Below are 19,442 nucleotides of genomic sequence, written 5' to 3' on the forward strand. Positions count from 1 at the left end.
CAGTGGAAAGATTTCACTGGCTGCACTAGGAGCCCGATCGCATTCTTATGAACTGCTATTGTTCTTGCGAGCCACCGAGTGCGTCTTAGGGCTGTTAAACATCGGTTAATTGAATAGTCGATTAACCTGGTGAATCCTTATAGGCTACTCAACTATTCTATAGTCCCTAGGGGCGGGGCTGGCAGCCAGTGACCCCCGGCCCCACTCCCAAGCAGCCCCCTGCCAATCCATGCCGATGCCTCTGTATCAGAGGCAGCGGTGCGGGGTGCCAGGCCGGAGCTGGTCCACAAGTGGAGACAGCTGAAAAACCAGCTCCCCTCGTGGACCAGCTGCCTGTCACCTTGTGCTGCTGTCTCTGATACAGAGGCAGCAGTGCAGGGTGGCAGCAGCCCCTGTCTAGGGGCTGAATTCCCGAATCTGGCGTGAGCCAGAACTGAGCCAGGCTGCCAGCCTGGCTCCTAATATGCTTTAAATGCAGAACTGCAGCAGGGGTAGATCCCAGACCTGTTGCAAGCCAGGACTAAGCCAGGCTGCTGACCAGCCTGCTAAAAAATTTACTAGCAGGGGGCAGGGGGTATGTGTGCAGTCTATAGCATTAACCGATAAGCTTTTGCTTATTGATGAATCAGTTAATTAACTACACTATTACATCCCTAGGGTGTTTGTATCCCATTACGCTGCATCTAGACCGGCATGATTTTGCGGAAATACTTTTAACGGAAAAGTTTTTCCGTTAAATGTATTTCCGCAAAAGCGCATCTAGATTGGCATGGATGTTTTAGTGCAAAAAGTGCTTTTGCGCAAAAGCATCCGTGGCCAGTCTAGATGCGATTTTGCACAAGAAAGCCCTGATCGCCATTTTAGCCATCGGGGCTTTTTTGCGCAAAACAGTTCTTCCCTGTCTACACTGGCCCTCTTGCACAAGTATTCTTGCACAAGAGGGCTTTTTCCCGAGCGGGAGCGTGAAAGTATTTGCGCAAGAAGCACTGATTTTGTACATTACAAAGTCAGTGCTCTTGCGCAAATTCAAGCGGCCTGTGTAGACAGCTGGGAAGTTTTTGCGCAAAAGCAGCTGCTTTTGGGCAAAATCTTGCCAGTCTAGATGCACCCATAAGGTACCTTAGGGCTGCGCGCTGTAATATTTATTCTAGAGATGCAATAAGAATCTTCCTCCAAACTCCTCGCCCAGTGTCCGTATAAGGCAGTTTTCTCACAGGCGGAAACATACAGCTCTTTCTCAAAACATTCCTGTTTTGCTTCCTACCTTACACGCAGCCTTCTCCGCCTGCTTCTCTCCACCATCCGCATAAGATTTTTTCTCCTTACAGAGAGCCCGTTCCTGATGTGCTCGCTCATAACGAGGAGTAATTTGGCACGGTGCCACTGAGATCACCCACAGAGAAAAGTGCTACTCATGTGGGTGAAGGCCATCAGGGCCTGTCTCACAGCGAGTGCCTCTGCATTTCTCATGACCAGCTGGCACAGGGATGTGTCTCCCTTACTCGGCCTTCGTTAATAAGATCTCTAGACATACACAGCTAATACCGGGTCTAATTCTCATGCTACAGCTCATGGGAGTTTAGCTGCTACGTTCCAGGGGAGGAGAACTGGGCCCCCAAATACTAAGGAACCCTCTTAACATTGTTCCTATTCTAGGCTGAAATTGGCAGGAAGAAAATCTTCCTAGATTCCCTTGCTTGTGCTTGTACTGAGCACAATCTTGTATGCTCACTTGGAGCCCTCTTCTCCACACTACAAATCCCTGAGCCTGCATCAGCCCATGGCACAAGGGAGAGCAACCTTATGTTTGCTGTTAGCAGTAGGACCTGTTACACAAGAGAGCAGAAGCATGCTGGCTGTGTCCCCTCTCCTTGCTGAGGCCCCTGACAAGGCTCCTATGTTGGTGGCAGGAAGGGGATGGGGAGTGATGTACAGCTTGAATAGTCTTTTACAAGTATTTTTAGACCTGTATATATGGGATTATTACAATCTCTGCATCTACATATACACACTCATGCACATGCATGTGTATGTACACAGGTTCAGAGAAGGGCAACTAAAATGATGAGGGGTTTGGAACGGGTCCCCTATGAGGAGAGATTAAAGAGACTAGGACTTTTCAGCTTGGAAAAGAGGAGACTAAGGGGGATGTGATAAAGGTCTATACAATCATGCGTGGTGTGGAGGAAATGAATAAGGAAAAGTTATTTACTTGTTCCTATAATATAAGAACTAGCGGCCACCAAATGAAGCTACTGGTAATGGGCAGCGGGTTTAAAACAAATAAAAGGAAGTTCTTCTTCACACAGCGCAATCTGTGGAACTCCTTGCCTGAGGAGGTTGTGAAGGCTAGGACTATAACAGGGTTTAAAGAGAACTAGATAAATTCATGGAGGTTAAGTCCATTAATGACTATTAGCCAGGATGGGTAAGGAATGGTGTCCCCAGCATTTGTTTGTCAGAGGGTGGAGATGGATGCAGGAGAGAGATCGCTTGATCATTACCTGTTTGATTCACTCCCTCTGGGACACCTGGCACTGGCCACTGTTGGCAGACAGGATACGGGGCTGGATGGACCTTTGGTCTGACTCAGTGTGGCCGTTCTTATGTTCTTATGCTTACCAATAAAACAGTGTGCAATTTTCAGATATTCCTGATGGACCAATTGACCTAAAGATCTGGGGTTGTGCTCCTCCGTGGTGTAGCTCCGCTGACTTCACCCCAGTCAGGGCAGGGGTGAACGTGGCCTCTGGGATCTGCGGTCACTCACGCTCCCAGCCAGCCCAGCTGTTTAGCGCGAAGACCCCTGGAAGTGAAAAGCCGCACACCCACCTGTAAAAACCCACTGGGGTCGTTCTCTTTGATGACCTCCAGGCAGTACTCCATCAGGCCCGTGGTCTGCCGCAGCTTGACCGTGCAGTGAGAGATCTGGTCTCGTACCACCTGCAACGAGACGAGGAGAAGAGAGTTTCCAAGGGTAGGTGGAAGCAGTGAGAACTGAAAGGCCTGTGTTAACAGGGGCGTTGCCGCTGGGAACGGGATCAGGCCAGGAAAGGCTCCGACTGACGAAATCTGTCACAAGACGGGAGCAAAAGACCGAACAGAGCATCGTAGGCAAGAGTTAAACAACTGGGCTACGTCTAGACTGGCATGATTTTCCGGAAATGCTTTTAATGGAAAAGTTTTCCGTTAAAAGCATTTTCGGAACAGAGCGTCTAGATTGGCACGGATGCTTTTCCGCAAAAGCACTTTTTGCGGAAAAGCGTTCGTGCCAATCTAGACGCGCTTTTCTGCAAAAAAGCCCCGATGGCCATTTTCACGATCGGGGCTTTTTTGTGGAAAACAAATCCGAGCTGTCTACACTCGCCCTGTTGCGCAAAAGTTTTGCGCAAAAGGACTTTTGCCCGAACGGGAGCAGCATAGTATTTGCTCAAGAACACTTACAATCTTACATGAGATCGTCAGTGCTTTTGCGGAAATTCAAGCTGCCAGTGTAGACAGCTGGCAAGTTTTTTCGGAAAAGCGGCTGATTTTCTGGAAAAACTGGCCAGTCTAGACACAGCCCTGGACTGCAGAGCTCTGACTGTGGGAAGAGCACATGACTGGTATCGGAGTGGGCTGGAGCAAAATCTGTCACCCAAGCATGCTCATTGCTCAGGGACCGCAAGGCGAAATGAAGCACGCTCTGATTTTCTGCGCCCAAGGTGACTGGCTGTTACAGGGATGCAATTTCCCCCCCAGGCCAAGCAGGGAGTTTCTCAAATATAATTTAACCACCTCTGCAGAATTACCTGCCAGACTGAACTGTCCGGAGCCCCCTGTATCTCAGGCTGATCTGCCCACAGATGTAGCGATGCATTAGTGAAAGGATTGCCAATGCATCATTTTCTGTACAGCTCTTGATTTGTATTGACTCTCCATTGGGTGCAAATACCCTTTGGCTGGCTTTAGCTCTCTTTCTCGGAAAGCATTATAGTCTGTTTGATTGCTGGGAAAGCGAAGCCAGAGTAATCGCCTTTGGTTTAATTCCTTGGGTCAGAGATTGCTTTCACTTATCCTGGTGCAAACCAGGTCGACGTCAGGAGCCGTACCAATGGACTGAGAAGAGAATCAAGTCTAGTCTCAGCGACCCCACCCTCGCCGCACAGGAGCAGTCACAGCTCTGGAGAGTGTTAGCTAGTGCACAGTGGCAGTAAAACCAGCAGGGGGTGCTCACAGATTGGTTTTTGGTATGTTCCGCCCCACCAAAGTGGTGAACCCGAGTACGGCTGTGTCATCTTTCACGGCAAGGCTGCAATGAGAGGCTGCCCTCCCCAAGATGTGGGAATGAGAAGGGCACATCAGTTTTTGGCCCTAGACATATTGAACATGTCCAATGGACTTTTCAGTTTAGAGAAGAGAAGACTGAGGGGGGATATGATAGAGGTCTATACAATCATGAGTGGTGTGGAGAGGGCGGATAAAGAAAAGTTATTTATTAGTTCCCATAATAGAAGAACTAGAGGACACCAAATGAAATGAATGGGTAGCAGGTTTAAAACTAATAAAAGAAAGTTCTTCTTCACACAGCGTGTGGTCAACCTGTGGAACTCCTTGCCAGAGGAGGCTGTGAAGACTAGGACTATAACAGAGTTTAAAGAGAAGCTAGATAATTTCCTGAAGGTTAGGTCTATAAAAGGCTATTAGCCAGGGGATAAAATGGTGTCCCTGGCCTCTGTTTGTCAGAGGCTGGAGAGGGATGGCAGAAGACAAATCGCTTGATCATTGTCTTCAGTCCACCCTCTTTGGGGCACCTGGTGCTGGCCACTGTCGGCAGACAGGCTACTGGGCTAGATGGACCTTTGGTCTGACCCAGTACGGCCGTTCTTATGTTCTTATGTCCCGGTAATTATACAGAAGATGTCATTCACTGCTAATTTCTGAGCTGAAGTGGAATATATTGAGAGGAAGGAGCATGGTCTAGTGGTCAGACCTGTAGACTGGAGGCCAATCCTGGCTCGGCCATTGATAACCTGTGTGAACATCCTCAAATCACACCCCTGCTCTGTGCCTCAGTTTCCCTCCTTTATTTGTTGTAATCTTTTTGGGGGAGGGACTGTCTCTCACTATAGGTCTGGACTGTGCCTAGCCTAGACCCTGTTGGCACGAGCATAATACAAAGGATAGTATATTGCCTACAGATCCTATCATCCAATACGCCATCTTCAAATACCAACCAGCCCCTTACGACTCTGCTGTTCCTTCTGCCAGCAATGTCTCGGGCAGCTCCTCTCTGCCCAGGCGTACGCGCTGGGGTTTGGCTCTTGCCGTCAAAGAGCCAGGGCGTCGCTGGGAGTGTTGTTACCGGCTCAGATGATGTTCTTTCCCTAGCACGTTGCAGCGAGCGAAGGTCACTGCTTCCGCTGCGTTTGGTCGCTTGATATGCTTGGGCATGTTACGTTAACCAGGTTAAACGGCAGCCAAGGATCCCCCGGCACAGCAGCTGTTGGCTGTCTTAATCTCGGGGGAGAGAAGGGGGCTAGCCTCAGCTCTCAGTCAACGCTGCCTTTTCCAGGGAAACGGTGTAAATGGGTTCCCTGATGGCAAAGGCGTTGGGACGGTTTCCCTAGTCACTGCCGCCACGGCTCGCTCCTGCTCAGCAGCCTGCTCAGAGCATCCTTTGGGCTGGTTTACACTGGCCAAGGGAATGGCGCACCTGCCTTGCCCAGGGGGAAAGGGAAGTAGGGCTGGGCCCGAGAGTTTCGTCGCCTGCGTGAGCTGAGAGCACGTGCCCACGACAAATCTAACCCCATGGACGCCTGTCGTTAGCGCTGCTCCTCCGGGACTCGGCAGCTCTCTCCAAAAGCCATTTCTGCTGCTCTCGCCACAGTGGTTAACACGTGAGCCTGTACACGGGTTCTCAGCCCGGGGGGTTGCAATCAGGTCGAGGCGAGGGCTTGATTATCCTCCGGGGCGCGGAGGGGGGCGGGGCTTGTGACAACGGGACAGGTCCTGACATTTTCGTCTCTTGTGACCAAGGGTCAGGATCAACGTTCCCTCTAATCCAGGGGTGGGCAATCACTTTTGACGGGGGGGCCACTCCAAGGCTATGTCTACACTGGCGAGAACGGCCGATCTTGCGCAAGGACCCGCAGAGCGTCCACACTGCCCGCCCGCTCTTGCGCAAGATTTACAGTAGGGTGTGGGAACAGAGGGCTTCTTGCGCAAGAGCTATGCTCTTTTCTAACAAGTGCAAGGCCTCTTGTGCAAGAGGGCAGTGTGGATGGGTGGCAGGGGTTTCTTGCGCAAGAAAGCCCTATGGCTAAAATGGCCATCAGAGCCTTCTTGCACAAGAGAACATCCACACTGCCATGGATGTTCTTGCGTAAAAGCACCTGGCAGTGTGGACGTGTTCTTGTGCAAAAGTTCTTGCACAAGAACCCTAGTGCAAGATGTTCTTGTGCAAGAACCCGCCAGTGTAGACACAGCCCAAGAGTTTGGAAAGTGGTTGAGGACTGCACTCTTCCAGGCTATTAATGGAGGAGGTGCCAGATCTGGGATGGAGGTTGGGTGCAGAAAGGGAGCTTGGGGGAAGGGAGGGAGTTTGGGGGAAGGAGGCAGTTGTGACTGGGGTGCAGGGGGTTGGATTGTGACCTAGGGCAGGGAATTGGGGTACAGGAGGGAGTGCAGGGGTTTGGGCAGGAGGGGACTGCGATCTGGGGCAGGGGATTGGAGTGCCGGATCTGGGAGGGAATATGGGTACAGGAGGGGTGCAGAGGATTTGGGTATGTGGAGTGGGGGGCAGAGGGTTGGAGAAGGGAAGGACTGGGGTGCCAGAGGCAGGCTCTGCTAGGAGACTTACCAGCCAGCAGTGGTTCCTGAATCAGTTTCCCTGCCTGCCCTGCCCCTGCACAGGCAGCAGCCATGAAACTGGCAATGGGGTTGTGCTGGGGGCAGGAGCAGCTCCTAAAGTTTTACCCCCTCCCCTCCAGGCTTATAGCTTTTAAAGAAAAACTGCCCCGCCGACGTGTTTCTGAGTGGGGCGAGGCAAGCGGGGAAACTACCTGGGGCTCCCTGCAGCATCCGCAGGCTGGTTCTGGTGGCTTGGCAGGCCGGGGCTGGCCCATGGGCCTAATTTTGCCCAGGTCTGCTCTAATCGTTTCCAACCACTTGCAGATTTTTTCCCATCCACATGCAGAATAAATTTTATTACGTGCACCAATGCATGTGCAAAAGTGCACCACCAGGAGAAACACAAACCTAGCTGTGGGCACTCTGCTAATCAGCTGGGTGGCACTGGAATCTCTCCGGAGTGGCCGCACCAGTGCCCAGGTTACAGGGAACACCGGGCAAGATACACCAAAGGTGGGGATTCACTTTGCTCATACTCACTTCATGTAAACCCCTGAGATCCCACCGGGGTCATCATTAACCCTTCCCTTCCTGGTTCATTGGGGCTGATTCCCTGTGGCCTTGTAACCTTGTCTAGTCTAGAGGGTGCAACAAACTCCTTGGGTCAGGTGTGACGTAGTGGGGGTACTTGCTGGGCTGTGGTGACCCCTGCTGTCTGGAGCAAGACCCAGCAGGGAAAACCTCGCTAGGCAGAGGTAAGGCCAAACTGGTTGAACCAGTGGCCAGACACCCCCCATGGAGAGGAACAAAGGAAGGGGGAATGCTGCCCTGACTGCGGGGGCAGGGCGGCAAGGAAATTGAGTTAGACTGTGGGAGAGCATGGAGGAGAGCCTAGGAGAAGGGGCTGGAGTTTAGGGGCCCAGTCTCCCCCATCTCAAGGGGGCCTGAGGCATCCTAGCCCAGCTCTGTGGCCAGACTACATCTGTGCTGTGCTGTATCCTGGAGAGGCAATAAACTTCCTCTATTCCACCGGCTGGTGCAGTCTGTTTGTGCCATTTCGGGGTGCAGGAGACGGGGAACCCCCAACGCGCCGTCACACTTCAGGTATCCCGGTTCCAAAGCTCTGCAAAGGCATGTCTACCCTACAATAACCAGCCCATCGCTGGCTCAGTGCAGCTGACTCGGGCTCATGGGGCTGCCAGGTTGTGGCGTAGGCAGTTGGGCTTCGACTAGGTCCTGGGCTCCAGGATCCCACAAGGACAGAAGGTCCCGTAACTTGGGTCTAGCCTGACCTCAAACATATATCATTGATCTGTAGCCCAATAACCTGAGCCCCACGTGGGCCGGCTGTGGCCGTGTCTTTTCTCAGCGCTGACCCCGTGGCTTTCTCAGATTCTCGACACATCGGCAGCCATTCAGGGGGCCTGGTTTGGGCCCAACACCTGCTCTGCCGGCCCACTCCTGGGCCCTAAAGCAGGCGTAGACCAGAAACGCTGATGCACGATGCACTCCGCCTGACGGGACAGCGCGCCACGGATGGGTTGTATAAGCACCGTGCCAGAAGCCCCCAGCAGCAGCAGCCTCCGCTAGCCCCGTCCTGCTGGGAGACGCTCTCCCAGGAACGCGCAGGCTGCCAGCGAGGCATGAAATATGGGCCAGGCAAACCAATCTTCTTATCTGCTTTGCAGCTTACCTCGCCGCCCAGTCCCCACCGGATAATGAATCGGTGCGCCTCTCTCCAGAGCCAGCGCTTTCAAAGTGTCACTCGCGGCGTCACCATCTGCTGGCCTGGGTGCTGCCTGTAAATCTCAGGCCGTTTTGTTTTGGCTCAGCATTGCATTAAGAAAATGGTTTCAAGGGGAGACGAAGGGCAGTGGCCAGTCAGACTAACCCAGGGGCCTCGTGCGATGCACCTTGCTGGTTCACGTGAAGCTGGCTCACACGCGTCGTGCAGCTTGCTGGGAAGTATAGCACTCCGAAGCCTACGTGCAACACACCGTGCAAGGGGACGCACGGCTCGAACTGCAGAGGCCAGGCACTGGGAGCGTGCAGAGGAAGCCACTAGACTGCACGTGGGCATTTGAAGGCTACAGTATCATGCACAGCCAAACCATTTCCGGCTGCCGCCAGCCGAGCCAGTAGCTGGACCTGAAGCCCGATGAAGGCGATTCCCACGCAGGTCAACAGAGGCTGTGTAGCTGCGTTCAGCTGTGAGCCCCACTGTCCCAGCGCCCCTCCCTCCCCCCGCAAAGGCAGGCTCGTCTGTGCAGGGCGGGGGGACTGGCCCCATCCTGCAGTGGCTGGGCCTCCCTGTGATTCAGCCCCTTGACCAGGGGAGGGGGCGGGGGGGGCCACACTGGTGTTTGCATCCCCATGAAAGAGGCTCCCCTGCTTCGAGGCGGCAGATCCTACTGGATTAACCAGCGGCCTGAGGCTTCTACACAGTCACCGTGGCCTCTGCTGCCCATCCCCCTGGCTTCGGTGCTGGTCCCACAGAGGCCCTGTGGGGGAAGGGAGGAGTTTCCCAGCCGAGAGGTTTCTTCTGGTTTTGCCTGTAGGTTTGAAGTTTTGAATCTGGCAGGGAGCTCCCGACCCGACCCTGCCCTTCCCAAGCCCAGAGCTCCAGGGATGCCCACAGAGGGGCACCTATGGTGATGGGGGAAAACGAGGGTGCACCCCATGGAGCATTCCAGCCTTCCCTGACCCCCGAGCCATGGATTGAGCTGCGCCCTCTGCGTGCGCACGAACATAAGAACGGCCAGACTGGGTCAGACCCAAAGTCCATTAGCCCAGTGTCCTGTCTGCCCACAGTGGCCAACGCCAGGTGCCCCAGAGGGAGTGAACAGAACAGGGAATCATCCAGCGAACCCACCCCTGTCACCCATTTCCAGCCTCTGACTAACAGAGACTAGGGACACCATTCCTACCCATCCTGGCTAATAGCCATTGATGGACCTAACCCCTATGAATCTAGCTAGCTCTTTTTGGAACCCTAGTCCTCATCTTTACAACACCCTCTGGCAAGGAGTTCCACAGGCTGACTGTGCACGGCGTGAAGAAAAACTTCCTTTTGTTTAACCTGCTACCTGTTAAGAGCTTGATTTGATACTGGTTCCCCAGTTCCGCTTCCGGCACTGCTGGGGCGCCCTCTACGGAAGCAGTGCTGCTTACTCCCATCACAGAAACCTCAGCGTACCATCTCCATGAAGGCTGTGTCTACACTGCATGTTTTGCCAAAAGAGATTATGCAAATGAAGCGTGAGAAAATGCTAATCCACGCTTCATTTGCATTGCCTCTTTCGGCAAAACGTGCAGTGTAGACAAAGCCGAACTGACCAACTTCCGGCTTGAAGCCACTCAGGGTTTTTGCCCTCACGGCTCGCCTGGGGAGGCTGCCCCAGAGCCTCACCCCACTTCTAGTTAGAAATCTCTGTCTCATTTCCTGCCCAAACTTACCGATGGCCAATTTCCAGCCATGTCCCTGAAGGCCTCAATCTTCAGGGAAGGGCTGGCGATGGGGCTATGAGACTGACTGTCTGTTCTGAGGAGAAGCCGGGACGAACTTGATACCACAAGGACTCGCCTGGGGGTGGGGACTGATGCCCTCCTAGAGCCCATGTTAGGGGCGATGAACCCTGATAAGCTTAGCAGCAGGCGGGTCGATTCTTTTTCTGATTGCAGTGGGGTTTCTGGGGAACGCGTGGTGCCTTGCCAGTACAGCAGGGTGGTGAGGCACCTTGTTGCTGTAGCAATGACACCTCTTACCCGTCTCTGGGGGGAGAGCCAGCCGGGGCGCGTGGGCAGCCTGTCTCTGCTGGGAACCCCCCCGGGCCGGCAGGGGACTGTGCACCCTGGGCAGTCCCTGCTCAGAAGGGAGAGACACGTCTGCGCCCCCCAGGGGCTGGGGAGCAGGAAGGCCAGAGGGGCTGCCCTTGCTTTTGAGGTGCCTGCGTCAATAGCCGGGGTGAGCACCGAGAGCAACCTTCAGATCCGGCCTCTGCCTGTTCACTAGGCCTGAGGAACGCACTCTCTCAGGCTGCCGCCCCCGACTCCCAGCCTGGCCGGTGACCCAGGGTGGACTGAAAAGGCTCCCCTCCCGGGCCTGCCGCTTCGCTTCCTCTTGGACTCCATCCAAGCCCGGAAGAGCCCGAAGGTCTGCTGGCTTCCTGGCTCCAGGAGGGCTGTTGCCATCACAACCCAGCACCCCCGAGGCCCTGTCACTCTGCGAGCTGGCAGCCCCACGCAGAGGAACCGAACGCATCGCCTCACGCCAGCGCCCAAGCCCTCCAGCGTGTTCACTGTGGCAGCCAAAGACGTCCTGCTGGGAATCAATCCCCCACCTGGTTCCCGGCTGCAGTGTTAGTGTAACCACCACCGGGCCGATTTGAACCTGGGCCCTCTGGAGCTTAGTACAGGAGCCGCTACGGCTTGAGCTATAAAGCCAGCTGGCTCCCAGCCCGTGCTGTAGAGGACTCTTGTTCTTAGCTGTTGCTGTGGTCTAGGTGCAACTGCATGGGACAGTGAACCACACTAGGGCTACATCTACACTGGCGCGATCTTGTGCCAGAGATATGCAAATGAGGCTAAGCGTGGAATACCGCTGAGCCTCATTTGCATATCTAATGAGCTGCCATTTTTGCGGAAGAGGCTGTTGCGCCAAAAGGAGCTGTCTACACGGCCCCTTCTTGCGCAAGAAAAACCCTCTTGCGCAACGCCGCTAGTCCTGAAAATAATCAGCGTAGCAGCATTGCAAAAAAGGGTTTTTCTTGCGCAAGAAGAGGCCGTGTAGACAGCTCCTTCTGGCGCAAGAGCCTCTTCTGCAAAAATGGCGGCTTATTAGATATGCAGATGAGGCTCGGTGATATTCCACGCTTAGCCTCATTTGCATATCTCTGGCGCAAGATCGCAGCCAGTGTAGACATAGCCTGGGTGTGTGGGTTACACTAGGAACACAGGTAGGGTTGCCAGATGGTTTCAACAAAAATACCGCACACACTTGACATGATATCACAATCGACATGACATCTGATTTAGAAAATACCGGACATTTCTATTTTCTCAGTTCTATTGTCTCCATTTGTTTCCCGGACAGAAAGCTCAAATACTGGACTGTCCGGTTCAAAACCAGACACCTGGCCACCCTACCCACAGGAGCGGAGCATCCCATCTGCCCCCCGCCTCTGCTTTCGTACTCCCCCCACCCTGCTTCCAGCCAGCCGGGAGGATTTAACGTTGTGGCCCCCAGACCCCCCGAGGCCTGGAACCTGGCTGCCTGCTGCTGAATTAGCTCGTCCCGGCGGAGAGGAGGCGAGCTCCGAGCAAGTCTCCGGGTGGTCTGGGCTCAGGGACGCGAACGGCTCCATCTCCGCTCCACACGCTGGGCAGCCCTGACTCAAGCCAGGGCCCCATAATTGGTCATCACCTCTGGGGCCTCGGAGTTATGCCCCGGCACCGGGCAGCCAGGGAGACTGCGCCTCAGTACACTGCTATGAAGGCTGGGTTGGTCTGCCTCACAACTACCACCACATCAAAGGGCTCCGGTGTAGCCCACGTGGTTAGGAAGTGGGGCTGCGCCGGGCCAGTCTCTGGGCTACCTAGTGAGGACTGCTGGGCTGGGGCAGGCTGCCAGACCGACGGGAAGGGCGAGCAAACTGGCTCTCAAGACCACCAGCAGCAGCAGGTTAGTGGCTGTGCAAAGCATTTGCCAGTGGGGATGACGGCCCCATGCCTGCCTGGCCCCAGCCTTCCTCCTGGCTCGTCTCACTCCACCTGACCTGGTTTTACTTCCTGACCTTCGATTCCAGCTCTGAACTTGGGCAATGTTCCCTCTATGGTGGGAACCATCTATGGTGTGAAATACATTGTTCCCATATAGGGCGTGGAATAAATGTTGTTATGCGCACCAAGGCATGTGTGGATGTGCACCACCCACAGACACATATGCTGCCAGCTGTGGGCGCTGTGCTAAACCGCTGGGCAGCATTTAAATCTCTCCTGGGTGGCTGCCCAAGTGCGCAGTTTACATGCAACGGTGACCCTGAGCTTCCATTTTCGGCTCCTGACTCCTGTTCTAACCATCAGGCATGACTCCTGCACCAGGTTCTGGTGGGCCACTCTATCCTCCCCTGCCCCTTTAACTGGTTAACCAATGAAACGGGATTTTACATCCCTACTCCGCACGACTGCCCCCATCCTGGTCACCGTGGTGATACGGACCATGCGGTCAGAGAGGGAGGGAGACCACTGCGTTGTCACTGGGCCCCTGGACCCGGCTGAAGGTGGCGGCCGGTTCACAGTCATTCAGAACCCCCAATTCCCAAGGATGGAGAAACAAACCCAGCTCTCCCGACGGCACCAGAGCAACCAATGCAGATTTCCTCTGCTATTTACCGTGGACAAAATCGCCCGGCCCCATGCTCAAGGCCCCCTGCACTGTTAAAGGGCATTTCAGGTAAGACCAGCAGGTCTTCAGCTGGGAGAAGGCCGTTTAGAGCCCCAGCAGTCTCCTGGATACATGTGCAAAGGCCTCACATTCTCAGGGGTGCAGCTTTCTGTGGCTACCTGCCCTGTGCTGCGTGGGCGTGCTGGCCAGGGCATGGCTGACTCCTCCGCATAACCAGGCAGGAGTTTCTTCCTGGGGAGCAGCTAAGATGCCCAGCAGGCCCCCAGAATGAGGTCAGGACCTGCTGTGCACACGCCGCAAGCAGCAGCTGGTTCGCTCTGTTCCTGCAGAGAGCAGTCGGCAGGCGCACTTCCAGGCCATCAGCGATTAGGCGCACAAGAAAAATCCAGCCCCAGCCCTGTACCTGTATTGCTACTCCAGTCTCTGAGCTGGGACAGCAGCTGCTGTCCCTCCAAGCCTTTGGACAGGGAATTAGCCCCCTGCATCGGAGTGGATTTCACCCCCAGAGAGCCCCAGGGCCATATCCGGGTGGATGTCACACTACACCTCTGGGCACAATGCCAGGAGCAGGGATTGAACCTGGCACCTTTGGCTCTCAGAGCCAAATGACTCAGGCTATGTCTAGACTGCAGGCTTCATTTGGAAGAAACTTTTCTGGAAGAGGTCTTCCGAAAAAAACGTTTCCGAAAGAGAGTGTCTACATAGCAAAAGCGCATCGAAAAAGCGATCTGCTTTTTTGAAAGAGAGCGTCCACACTGACTGGACACTATCTCGCATGTCAGCTGTAATTGCTATAGATGGAATGGCCACCAGGGCTCCTGTACTTTTTCCTCTTGCCTCTTCTTTCAAAATAACTCCCTCTTCCCCGTCCACACACCCCTTTTTGCGAAAGAGCTCTTTTGGAAAAGGCTCCTTCCTCGTAGAAAGACGTTTACCAGTGTTGGGAAAACCCCTCTGTGCTTTCCATTTTATTTGAAAGAACACGATTGCCGTGTGGACGTAAGTGAAGTCTTTTCAGAAAAATGTCAGTTTTTCCAAAAAAACTCTGCAATGTAGACATATCCTCAGTAGGCCTGGGCTGTATCTGGCTGTGATGATGTGTCGGGGTTCCCCTCGATCCTGCAGCCCCGTAGCAGCAAGAACAGACTCCACCAGCCAGTAGAACAGAGCGGGTGTATTGCTCCTCCAGGATACAGCACAGCACAGACGTGATGTGGCTACAGGAGTCAAGGCGAGGATGCCTTAGACCCCTGAGGTTAGGGGGTCCCGCCCCCCCAGACCTTCAGTCCTTAGCTTAGGTTCTTCCCTTCATGTTTTCCAGACAGCAACTGATCCTTCCCCCAACACCTGGGCTATGTGTACACTTGCGGCTTCTTGTGCAAGAAATATGCAAATTAGGCTAAGTGTGGAATATTGCCGAGCCTCATTTGCATACCTAATGAGCTGCCACTTTTTGCAGAAGAGGCTCTTGCGCCAGAAGGAGCTGTCTACACTGCCCCTTCTGGCGCAAGAAAAACCGTCTTGCGCAATGCCGTTATTCCTGAAAATAATGGGATGGGAGCAGGCTCCTTTGGTTCCAAAGAAGGAAGGTGTATCAGGTTTAAACAGACAAACTGAATCTCAATGAAACAACCCTCCCTCCCCAGCCCCAGCCCCTTTGGGGGGCTTAGCCACGTCACTCAGAGGTGTGGGGGTCCTTAAACTGACCTAATTTCCTGGTGTAGACCAGGCCTGCTTCTCTGCAAATCTTTTCTTTAGAAGAAGCAGAGTCTGACATTGCAACATATGCAGAGCAGGAGAGTTTACACTGGTAACCCACTTTCCCAACAAAGCGGGGGGAACCATTTCAGGGCGAAGGGACTGATGCGTAGTTGGGACTTTAAGGGCGCTACGCTGATCGCCATGAGCCAAGCAACTGGCACACAGTTCACGTGGGACAGACACCAGTGTGGAGAAACGGAGCTGGGACTCCTGGAACCATACTGCCCAAATTCACGACAGCTTAAATAAAAGCTTTTTTCCAAAAGTGGCTGCAAACATCTGCCAGATTATTTATGGGCCTGATCCAAACCCCACCACTAGCAATAGAAAGATTCCCGGTGACTCCAGGGAGGTTTGGAAAAGGCGAGAAGAGTCCAGCAACTCTGCGGCACGCATGACATTGCAATGAGAGAGTTGAAAGCAGATTTCAGAAGAACCCCAAGCACTTGGCTCCTGCATAAATAAGGAGAAGGCTCCAGAGGCAGCCCATGGGTGATTAAGAACATCAAGTATTCATCAGCTTACGGATGGAAACTAGGCTCACATTAATTTTGCATGGAAGCAGATAGGTTACAAAGCTACAAGTCCCACAATGCTCGGCTACAAACCAAGCTTTGCTGAATTGTGGAACCTGCTGGGAGGAGGCTAATGGGATGTAACTGAATGGGTAAGTCATGTTGGGGAGTTTGGCAGTGCAGGGCTGGAGGCTGGGAAGAAGTTCCGAGCAGCTGCATACGTTTTGGTGGGGCTCACTTTGTGAACACAAAGGGACTTTTTTTTCCTTGATGTGCTTAAGGGAGGCAGCGACCAGAACCCTTGGTTGCTAATTACTGCCTGCCAGGAAGCATTTTTGTCAGCCACTGCAGTTCACGACAACCTTAAAATAGGCGATTTATTCCAAAAGCTTTTCTTCCCAGTAAGATTATGTTAACTGTAATTTGCATTTTAATACAGCTCCAAAAAGAGTCACAGCTGTGTTCATTCCTGCGCAAGTGTCTTATTTCTTTTTCAGGACTTAACACTGGATTCCTGGAATTTGCAACCAAACCTTGGCCACTCTGAGGTACAGGGGGTGAGCTAGGCTACAATTACTATGCAGGAAGACTAATAGTTCAGGACACCCCATAAAACTCCAAAGTCCGCATATGGCTGGTGATCACTCTCAGGACTTGTCTACATTGTGCATTAGTCTGCACAGAGGGGTGTACCTTTTAGTTTGCACTAGTGGGTTACGAGCTGTCTGGCTTGGGTTGAACCTGCTGGTGCACACTAAAAATGTCCTAGCATGGATTAATATAATACTGTTTGAAACAGAGCTACATTAATGCACCTTAGGAAAATCTGAGTGCACATGAGTATAGTTAATGTCTGATACGCTTAAGACGACAATTTACTCCTCCCCCTTCTAGTGTGGATTAAAGCACCGTGTAAACAAACCCTCAGTCTCCTGAACTGATTATTGCAAGGGTCAGGAAGGAATCATTATGCTTTTTCCATCAACTGGGGCACCTTCTATTGGCCATCCCCAAAGGCAGTCGTTGGCTTGATGGACCAATGACTTGATCTGACATAGCAAATCCTATGGCCCTATTTGATCTGACCGAAAAGTGGTGGCTGGATAGGGTAGATTTGGGGATGTAGATTTCTGATTTTTTAGCTGAAATTCAAATACTGAAAAAATGGGGCCAAAAGCAGGGGAAAAAAAGTCAATCTGACATTACCACTGTAACGTCTCATGTTCCTGTTCTCCTTTATCCATTGGGTTCCCTGCTTGGACTACATCTCCCATGATGCACTATGGTCTAGTCTCTTGGAGGCAAATCTAGTGCACCATGGAAGTCCCTGGCCATAGGGCATCATGGAAGATGTAACCCAATGTGAGAGCCTGGCCCACAGAGGGAACCTGATGTACCTAAACTATATCTGCCATGATGCACTGCAGAGGGCATTCCAAATCAAAGCAATTTGGTTCTCAGGCATTCATTTGTTGATGAAAAATTGACAGTTTCCACAGAAAGTGGACGCTATGCGGGGAAAAATTCTCTCTGGAGAAAATCCAACTTTTGGTCCAAAACCAATTTTGACAGAACATTTTTGAGCTGCCTACCGTGCTATGACAATGGAAGCTTCACTTCACCAATGAGATTATTTTCCAAATCCAATAGTCCAGTTGGAACTTTTCACGAGACACCCAATAAATCAAAATCAATGGGCCCATAGGGTATCACAAGCCAGCAAGACTGAAAGGCAAAGGCCATTACATCACCGACATTCGCCTTGCCTCCTTCTCTTGTTTAAAATGGCCATTCATTTCTGGCTGCTGTAGATATCAAATATCTAGTTCCCTCATTAACCCTTTGAAGAAACAAGTAAGAGGTGTGGTAAATTCTCCATCGCCAGGTGTTTTTGAACCAGGATGGAATGCCTCTTTCTACCAGAGGTGCTCTAGGTCCCACAAGTTGGACCAGATGCCCAGGGAGAAGTCTCCTAGCTAGTGTTATGCAGGAAATCACAACAGATCATTACGGTCCTTTCCGGACTTAAAATTTCCAAGTGAAACTAAAGAAGGGCTGTCTCCCCAAACACAGCTAGAAAAACGGGTTATCAGTCGGGGGGAACACACCTTTCCTGGTACAGAACTAACAGAGGAAAAATTTACATCAGTGGTTAAAATGCAGGTGGAAACATTAACTGGAAAGATTCTGCCTTTCAAGGCCAACTTATAAGGCCTATGTGTAATTTGTACAAAATATTTCCAATTGGACAAGTTTCAGTGGTGATCTAAGGGGACACGATGGCATTAATGGTCATGCTGATGCTGCACGTACCATAGGTAGGAAACCTGAATAATCTCATTTCCACTAACGGCTTTGTGAGATGCAGCAGAGAGCCCAGATTGCCAGTGCAAAGTACACACATAGGGGCTGTGTCTACACTGGGCCACTTATTCCAGAAAATCAGCCGCTTTTCCGGAATAAGCTGCGAGCTGTCTACACTGGCCCTTGAATTTCCGGAAAAGCAACGATGCTCTACTGTACAAAATCAGCCGCTATTCCGGAAAACTATTCTGCTCCCGCTCGGGCATAAGTCTTTATTCCGGAACACTGTTCTGGAAAAGGGCCAGTGTAGACAGCCTAGTAGTCTTTTCCAGAAAAGCGTGTCTACATTGGCCACAGACGCTTTTCCGGAAAAAGGGCTTTTCCGGAAAAGCAGCCTGCCAATGTAGACGCTCCTTTTCCAGAAAAACTGAAAACGGAATAGTATTCCGTTTTAAGCATTTCCGGAAATTCATGCCAGTGTAGACACAGCCAGGGTGTGTTTACACAGCAAAGTTATTTCGGAATAATGGCCGAAGGAGTGAGGTGCCTCACGAGAGCTGGGTGCCTGTTTGCCTTAAATGTTTTGGAAAATCTCAGCTCTAATTTCACCTCCCTGGGGTCTGGAAGCATTATGTGAGTAGCCTTTCACCTCCGGGGTAGTGCAGCTGTTAACACCAGCACACCCTGGTCATCTGCAAACAGAATTGAACTTGGGACCTGTACAACTTAGTGCATGAGGCTCTACCCCATGGGCTAAAAGCCATCCAGCTATTAGCTAAGCCTGTAGAGCAGACTCATTATTCTCTCTATAAGTGGTCTCAGTGTCACTTGATGGGACGGTGAACCACCCCCACATGGTATGTGGGTTACACAGGAACAGATCAAAATGCACCGAAGGCAAAAATCAGCCATATGCCAAACGCCAGAATAGTCCACTTAAGCCTTATTATCATCTTACTCTATATTTCAGAAACATGCACCTGTCTGTCTGTCCAGCCGTGAGTCTGCTGGTCCAAGAACTTCAAAACGGTCAGAGCTAGGACCACCCCATTTGGTACACAGCTAAGTTATCGTAACTTAGAGCAAGGTCAGGGTTTGGTTGTGCCAGGACAATCGGGAAACATTCTCTCTGCAGAGAGGGGGAGGCTGCGTGCGATCTCACTGCCCCCAGCCCAATCTTCAGCTCGGAGGGGCCAGAAACAATTGGCCAGTAGGAACTGACCCCAGCCAATCTCTCAGCTCCTATTGGCTGGAAACTACCAGCTGATAAGACCTGAGAAATTGGCCTGGGGATGGGACCAGCGCAAGTTTCTTCCCTGTCCTGGAGCTGAGAGCCACTGTGGGGTTTGCAGTCTGCAGTTTTAAGTGATTTGGGGCTGCAGCAGGCAGGGAGCCCAGCTTGCCTCGGGCGTGCTATAGGGCTGCTGACTTAGGTAAGCGTCTCCCAGCCACAGCCTGCCTCTGGACCCCAGCCCCTCCTGCTCCCCAACTCCCTCCCTAGATCACCATCCAAACCCTCTGCACCACCTTGCCCCTGATCACAGCTCCTTCCCAGAGTCAAAGCCATTTGGACAGCTCAATGCCGGGCCAGTCTCCAAACGCGCGTGGAGGGGGAGAGGAGACATGAG

General features: G+C 52.5%; 1 protein-coding gene across 5 annotated transcripts in view; it reads right to left on the reverse strand.

The window, feature by feature from the left end:
- TRIM9 (tripartite motif containing 9) overlaps positions 1-19,442 on the reverse strand; it is a 129,824-nt gene that overhangs the window by 36,147 nt on the left and 74,235 nt on the right. For all 5 annotated transcript variants that reach the window (XM_075926184.2, XM_075926183.2, XM_025181313.3 and 2 more), the window contains exon 4: positions 2,833-2,943. In XM_075926184.2, the coding sequence (XP_075782299.2) occupies positions 2,833-2,943 (111 nt within the window). The remainder of the gene's footprint in view (positions 1-2,832; positions 2,944-19,442) is intronic.

Source organism: Pelodiscus sinensis, chromosome 5 (assembly GCF_052426305.1).
Source record: "Pelodiscus sinensis isolate ZL-2025 chromosome 5, ASM5242630v1, whole genome shotgun sequence".
NCBI lineage: Eukaryota > Metazoa > Chordata > Testudines > Trionychidae > Pelodiscus > Pelodiscus sinensis.